Source organism: Cyphomyrmex costatus, unplaced genomic scaffold, assembly GCF_001594065.2.
Source record: "Cyphomyrmex costatus isolate MS0001 unplaced genomic scaffold, Ccosl1.0 scaffold13, whole genome shotgun sequence".
Taxonomy (NCBI): domain Eukaryota; kingdom Metazoa; phylum Arthropoda; class Insecta; order Hymenoptera; family Formicidae; genus Cyphomyrmex; species Cyphomyrmex costatus.
Window position 1 is genome coordinate 155,988 of NW_017275282.1, and position 8,553 is coordinate 164,540.

General features: G+C 32.4%; 1 protein-coding gene across 1 annotated transcript in view; it reads right to left on the minus strand.

Moving 5' to 3' along the window:
* The window catches only part of Fife (regulating synaptic membrane exocytosis protein fife), an 82,734-nt gene extending 76,099 nt beyond the window's left edge, over nucleotides 1–6,635 (minus strand). The window contains exons 1-2 of the mRNA XM_018550812.1: nucleotides 6,590–6,635; nucleotides 3,577–3,775 (exon numbers count right to left, since the gene is read on the minus strand). Of these exons, the coding sequence (XP_018406314.1) occupies nucleotides 3,577–3,775; nucleotides 6,590–6,635 (245 nt within the window). The remainder of the gene's footprint in view (nucleotides 1–3,576; nucleotides 3,776–6,589) is intronic.
* Between the last annotated feature and the right edge of the window lie 1,918 nt (nucleotides 6,636–8,553).

Sequence of the window (8,553 nt, forward strand, 5' to 3'; positions counted from 1 at the left end):
TTTATTGAGCGGAACTCTTGTTATTAACTATAAGGAATTCTTCGTCTCGTCAAAAGGAAGTGGGAATTCTAATCAGAACTCCTGAGTACTATAGTTGGGGTGCTAACTTAACATACCCCGAAATATTTGTGTTTAATTTTTGTTTTTAATTTTTAATTATTATTAAACTTTATATTTTAATACAAATGACAGTTTTTATTTACCGTTAGTTTATAGTTTAATATTTTAACGAATTTATGGCTCGTTGCCCTGTTTCTTTTATTAATTGTTTTAATTAGTTTAATTGTTTTAAATATTATTTTTTTAATCAGATTTAGAGAAACTTAGACGAAAAGACTATTGTGCTGAAGTATCTGAAAATTTAGCTAAATCTAAAAATAATTTTATTGAACTATTAAAATGATTATGTAAGATGTTCAAGTTGCAAATGATGATAATGTTGTAAAAAATTTTGATATTTTAGTAACCAGTTTGAGTGTAAATATACATAATTATTTTGCTGATCTGACAAATTATTTTCAGATTTGTGTATCTAGTTAAATTTTTGTTTCAGCAAAACCATGGCATTCTGTCTGTGTAAATAAAATATGTTAAAAATGAAAATAAAAATTATTAAGATTAAAATGTTTATTTCAAGTGAAATTCTTCAAGGTATAATGAATATATTTAATTTAAATATAGAGAATACGCGCGATTGCACGTATTTAAGACAGATTTAAATTTCAATATTACATATGTTATTCAAATATGTATATTTTAAATTTGTGCAATTTCGTAGTATTATCCGTATTGAGTACTGCATTATAAACGCAAGCCTCTCGAATAGTTAATCGCAAGCTTGCCGTTATGCTGCATTTTCGAGTAACCTTCTATAGCGCGGAAAATTAAGCTCTCCGAAATTGTAACAGTTCCGAACTCGACTTTAGCAAGAACCGCAGATGCTCGCACGCGAGTAAATGCGCACACTTAACGAAGAGTAGGAGAAGGGATAGGGTGGTATTAATTATTTCTCTAGTAGCAAACTCCCCTGTTTGCAATCCACTCGACCTCTTGCTGGCGATGCGCGTATATGTACTTACAACATACGTTACGTTTTATTGGAAAAAAAGGAGTAATCACGAGTAAAAGTCGTGGAAAAGGGAAGAAATCACAGACGGAGAAGATCGAGCCTTATTTTCGCCGCGCTGATAGATACAAGAAAAATACTTGTTTGGTTCTATATTGGAATCTTTCGTTGATTACGAATCGATATTCATTTGCTATAAAAGAAAACTTAAAGTCCGGTCGTTTCGAGTTAAACTTAACTAAGTAAATTTTCCTTCGTCCGTATTACTAGTAAAATTACAAAAAACGGATAGTAAATCTCTAAGGTATATTTTAATCCCACCTTTATTTAATCCAAACTTATTGGTGCAAACGAGCTTTAATGAGATGTAAACGCTAGGCGGCAATTACATCGTTTTCTCAAAGTAGATTGAATGACAGAAACGTACATGGTTTTATATTACTCTGTTCTGTTATATTACTTTGTTTTGAAATCTGAATGCATTTGACTGATCGTGACACATATCAAGACTACCATTTCGTGTAAAAAATGTTAGTATGGTAAAATGTGGAAATTTTTCAGTAAATATTCTGGACATGCTTGTACATGTGAGAATTGTTTCAAGATACTTTGTATATTGAACATTTGAAATTATTTCGTTCATAATTAAATGGATATAAATAATATTATGAATTACGAAAATTTTGTGCAATATATAATTATAGATACATCATTCAAGAAATATTTTAACAATTTATTTCGAGATATGTGTCGATTTATTTTTCAATTTTGATTTCCATGTTTTTCATGCAAGTATCCCATTCTGCTTATAGAACTGACCAGATTACCTAACAATAGGAAGTTTCGATTGTACGTTTAAATGTGTATTATTGGAAAGAAACAGCGACTTCGAAGGATAAAAAGGATATACTCCAGAGAATTGAAGTATATATTGACAGCATTTCTTATTAGGAAAAAGTACTTTTAAGAATTAATTTTAGCTTGTAATTTACTGTAAAAGCTCTTTTGTTTCGAATTCTGTTCGATTTTAAGAAATTATTATTAATATCTTTTTTTATTCTTTTTAGAGAGAGATTCGATGCAAAGATAAAATTTAAATTTAGCCTGATATATTTGGATGGGAAATATTTAATTTGCAAACGCGCGCGTGCGGCGTGGAAAACGTGGGCTAGATCTTTTTTTACGCACGTACACAAGTGTAAAAGTTTAAATTACTTTCGGGAAGTGGAGGCGAAATGTCTACCGTGACGTCAAAATTCCGGTGTCAAAAAACAAGCAAATATGTGGAAGTTCGAAATTAAAGTACAAAATTGAAATCGGCAGATTTGCGTCATTTCCATTGCTAGAGAATATTGCAGAAAGCCGAAATAATAAATAAGTTTCTGGCGATTATTTGAACAATTCATTATTAATATTAATTAAAGTATTGTAAAAATTAATTAGATTATTATTATAACTTATAAAAAATTAATTACGTTGGTTATTGTAATGTTTACTTAAACATAAGAATGTATATTAATATATTAAATAATATATAATTACATGTAACATAACATAAGAATGTATAATATATTATATTATACAAGATGATAACAAAATATGTGTATCTAATAAAGTTTAGTGTTTGTTAAGTCATTATCCGGATAGCAGATTGACGTTATAATCATTTTAACGTCGAAATGATGACAAATAACATTAGCTTGTTACCCAAGTAATAATGTACATTAAAAAGAAACATTAAAAAAATATTAAAAAACTTTATCTTCGTAATAAAATTTTTTTTTTTAAAATTGACGTATAAGATTAGTTTTAATTTTTGACTCTTATGCCCTTTATTCATTTTTAAATTTATTTTTTAACAAGAGTCCTTTATACATAATTTTATTAAAAAACTCTACAAAAAAAAGAGAGTTAGTAATATCTTATTAAATATCAAAAAAACTGCACTAAAAGATTTTCGTCGGTTAGTAGACTCAAAATCGTTCTATCGGCCACCTGGGAGAAATTATCCATTGAAAAATGTGCTGCAGCTACCGTGTTTCGAAAACGCCTTAAAACTTACATTAAAGTTAAAGGTGACTATTTTGTGATGCTTGTAATTTTTCGTATGTGATAACATATAACCAACATTTTAGAATTTATTTTTTTTGTAAATATATATCATATACGTTACTATAATGATATGATAAACTTTATGACTAAACTTTTTTGTTATTCTATAAGTATAAAGGATTCAAATACGTTGTAATTGTTCAATGATCTAAAGATTCAATGTGTAATAACAAAATGATAAATAAGATCTCGTGAGTGCTATTACATGTAATAAACGTCAAATTAAATCGCATTGGAATCAGATTTTCAACACGCCATGTCAAACAGGATAGCTTAACTTCTTAATAAAAAATAGATTTCACTTTGCTTATATCATATAATGATTCATAGATGCGTGGTCATGCTTTTCTCTCCTCTTTTACATAATAAATCATATAACGGCGCCAACAGTAACTTACAATTGGGAGCCTCTTCGTCGATTGCGCCTTTCTTCATCGGGTATAAGAACGGGTTGGGACGCAGGCGACACTACCGCAGGTGCAGATGACGAGTCTAGCTTAATCATTTTCTCGTCGTCGGCCGCGTCGTACGGCATCACTGGTTTCACGGCGCGGAAAGAGGACCTGCGAGCTGGCCGTTCTTCAGGTTCTCGGGTGCCTACGGAAAAGTAAATGACCAACGACGTTTTAAGGCCAACCATATTATACTTGAAATATTAAATGTGACTCACAATAGCGAGTGAATCGCCTTGAATAATAAAGTCCCTGATATATTGAAATATAAGAGATAAAAAAAGTAGCATGGATTTAATAAAACGGCTCGGGAGAGATAAGAGTTGGGTTATAAAACATATTTTAAAGCTATTATATATATGTATACATATATCTCAGGAATTTGAAATCGATCAGATTATATAATGGATAAAATGTTATAATTAGTTTTTTTTATCAGAAATAAAACAATACAACGAAAAAGGTGATATTAGAATATCGAAATATGTAGTTATTATTATACATAAAAATTTCAAAGGTGTTGAACATATTACATTTGAAAGAAATAAAATAGTCAGAATGTTTCACACTAAAGTACGATGCGGGTCAAATATCAATGTTGTTTCTCTCTGTAACAGGAAGTAGAGTTTTCAGCTTTTGGTTGCGTAGGATAGAGAAACAAGTACAGGTCACATTATATACGGGTTATTTGAATAGGAGTACATTTTGTTTTATTGCAAAAAGAAAAGGAAATAACGAAATATATCACAACATTAAAATATCATAACTAATTAGAAAGAGAAAGAGAGAGAAATTTAAAAAGACTTTCGACAATTTAATCTCGCGGTTAGATGTAGATAATCAAATTTTATTCTTCGTTGTTTTAATCTTTGTTTTAATTTTTTTGGTTGAACTTCAATTTGTATTATCAAACTTTCTAATATTAAAAATTGAAAAGTTATAAAAGACTTGCTAATTAAATTTTTGCGAGAATAACATTTTTATTCAAAGACGCTGTAGTCGATAAAATGTCATTTTATCTGCGTACAATTGTTCATTCCATGTTTTCTTTTCAAACTGAAATGTAATAATAATGTGTGATAATAATTTTCTTGAGTAATTTCCCTCGAAAAGGGAATTACTCGCTTTGGTTTCTCGATTTGTGCAAAACTTAAGTTGGCTGGTCAAAGTTTGTTTCACTGTATCTATACGTAGTATTATTTTGTGCAATATCAGTATATATTTGACGGGCGAAACTCACGTTGTATCAAGCCAAATATCAAATTGAGACTGGAACACGTTACGCTCAGAGTAAAATGGAAATTTTAAAAGTATCTGAATAGGCGATCAATGCGTACATGCATGAGTACTGATGGCTTTGAAACCGCGTTACGTCCGTACGCTTCTCTATGACGCATCGGAAATAGTTTCCATAGAAAGTTCGCTGCAAGTTCACCGCGTGCAGGGCTTTTCGATAGACCGAAGAAGGGCGGGAGGGAAAGGAAAGAGAAAAGCAGAATTTCTATGTCGAGTCGAGATGCTTGTTTAGTGCTTCCGATCACGCAGGCTGGTAATATACGCGCGCGCACTGTTCAAGTTACACTGCAGTTATAGAAATGTATCTCAGGATACGCGACACACGTTCAACAGACGCGACTGAATTGAATGCATGAAAATGGGAATTCTGAAACTAGTGTCTCACAGTTGTTATTTAAAGTTGTTCCGTGCGGAAAATTTTAATGGTATCCTCAACAACTGGTTACTAACAATTTGTTGATTGTACTATCGTGAAATTTTCACGAAGTTTTACCTCCAAATCTGCACAAAATGATAGGTATCGTTTTGAGACGTTTAAATTACGAGTTCTCCCTGAGATCGTAAAGTTAATTGAAATGGAAGTCGCGGTATATTTGAAAGTATAATATATATTGTCGAGAGTCTCTGCCGTCTATACCGTACTAAAACGTTTCTCATGGTAGAAAATGTCGAGCAAATAGACAAGACCACATCACGTGGTCAATATATTTAGCAAAAATCGGCTTACTCATTTCCTTAAAGTTGCTTTTGTTGGTGAACCACCGCTTGTATTCACGTAATGGGGTAAATTGTTTCTACAACGAACGGAGGAAGTTATGGGAACAAAACGAACAATACACAAGCTAGAATTACTGCTCGACAAGGTCTATTCGATTATCCTAGCCAACATGGCAGCTTTTGCAGCCCTTAGAATCCCTTAGAGCACAGTCATTTCTAACTTGTCGAGGATGCCATTGCGATAACTCGTAAACGCGCAATGTGTGACAGAGAAATCGGAGCATATGTTGCCAGCTTGCTATAATATCTGGAGGGAAGTGTGGGAGAAGTTGGAAATTTCGGCGTTTCCGCCTGGTGGCGAAAGAGTGAGTTGCTAAAGTTTCTTCTGGGAGAATAGCCCGGGAGGTCAAAGATAGCACAGAAATTACGAAGATTATGCAAATAAATATATTGTACATGTATATAGCGAAATTATCAATATACATATACATATACTGCTTGTTATTTTAGTGAAATGTCTGATGGATGATTTATACGAAATTGATATTTTAGATATGAAGTAAAAGTATATGATAAAAAATATTAATTCTTATATATTTCACACATATCAAGTGTCTACTAAAAGCGATATTTTTTATTAGAAAACATTTTAATTAAAAATATTTTAATCACACACAAAATGCACGAAAAAAACAATTTTGGATTTTAAATCATTAAAATAATTATGTAGAATGCTTAACGTTGACGAAAATGCTACAAAAAAATTTTAACATTCTAGCAAACAGTTTAAACGTTCTATATAATTATTTTAATTCAAATAAAATTATTTTTATATTTTTTTGAAAAGCTTTGTTAAGCGTTGTAAAATAAAATTAACATCGCGAGTTTTCGGAAACCAAAGAAGAAATTTTTCATTTGGTGCAATGAATCGTGTATATCAACGCACCTTGCGCCGAAATAGAGGTTCTTTGTTGGGCGGCGGCGATAGCCATCGCATTAAGACCGCTACTTCCAGGTACAGCGTAAACGTCGTAGGCTGACGCTCGTCTTGGTAATTGAACCGGAAGTCCTAGGCCAGTGTCAGGATGCGTGGGTTGCGCTCCACCGGTAGCCATCGTGGCCGCTGTTTTGATTTCATCATCGTAAGACCTTTGCCTGGTTACGCGAGATTTGCGACGAATCGTACCGCCTCCGCGACGAGCGCGACGTCGACGTTCCTCCTCGTCGTCCAAATCACCGCCTTCCTGCTCGATCGCTTTATCAAGGAAATTGAAAGATGATATTATGATTAACACTCTAAGTAAATCGAAAGACGATGCGGTTAACGTAGAACGAAATGTTGAAACTTATTTTGATTTTGAATAACATTTGCTGATTGACTGTGATAGAGATAATGTGTTTTCGTTATGTAATGTAAATTATTCAATTGTAATAATAAATATACAAAACAATTTTTATAAGTATATTTAAAACAAAATTTTATATTTCCCCCCGTGAAAATATTTATTTTACAGAAATATTTTTATAAATATAAGGAATTACATTCTCTCTCGAAAATGTTGTAATTAAAAATTTAAAACGTTTGAAGTTTAAAGATATCTATAAAAATAATATATCAAATAAATAAAATTATAAGTCTAAAATTTTACAATACATTTACCCTTGTTGCAAAGGCGTGTCTATTTGAGTATATCTTCTTTTATTTTGTCACTCGTTCGATTTACGTCTATTAAGCTGGCACAGCCACTTCAGCACAATCAAACACGACCAATAACACATTTTTTTGCTATTTTTTTGCTAATTTTTTGCTTTATTCCCGATTTTTTTGCTCCAGCCGATTCGTTAAAACCTATGGCTTTGACTAAGATTACATTCTCAAATTCAGCAATATCAACAATCTCTCTCTTAAAAACGAGTTTCCACTATATTCAGATTATTTTTTTTGAAATTTGAATTTTATGAGTAACTATAATTCTAAAATCAGAATCGAATTTAATCGACTCCAAAAACCTTTACAAAACATACTAGTCTTCTTTAAATATTTTTGTTAAAAATATATAATAATGTATTGGCATCCCTATTGACTTTTCATCCTTAAAAAGTCAATAGGGATGCCAATACGTTACTTGTAATGTTGTTATGTTTTACATTACTTAGGTATAATAACGATTTCGTGATAACGTTGCGAATTTTTTTATGATAGTGACGGTAATACCGAAGTTGGAAAAGTCAATCGTTACAAAAGTGGAAAGTTATTTTTCAAAGTGACTTTCCCAATCTTGGCGGTTAGTTAGTTATCGTAGTTTTACAATCATAAAAAATTGTTATTATCAATATGTTATCAAAAAGTAACAGCATTACTATACTCCACATCCTTGTGGTTAGTAGTAAATATAGTATCATATTATGATATGAACTCCATTTTTCTTCATATATAAAAAAAACGAGCTATATAATTTCTTATTTCTTCGATTGTGTCGTAACATGCGATCATTACGCGAAATGTGACATCTGTGATATGAAGGAACAACAGATATCTCGCATGAACGAGTAAAATGATCCTTACCACCCGTTTGAGCCGGCATGACGACTCTCTGAGGGCTAGTCGCTCTCCCTATATCAGAGGCTTGATGGCGATCGGGCGAACCACCCCTCGACTTGCTTTTCCGGTCCAGGTCGCGCTCCCATCTGAGGTCCTCTCTCTGGCGTTCTCCTGTAACCTTTCGAAACTACAACATTACGATACAGAGATTAGGGTTCGATGCGGGAAACGTCACCACATGTAGGCCGTGAGTAAGGGCGGGGTGGAAAGTCCAAGCATCCCCAACAACACGGCAAGGGCAGGGTGTGCATGTACAAGATTAGGCAGCACATATTGACACCTAGAAGCTAACAGTTAAATCAACGCAC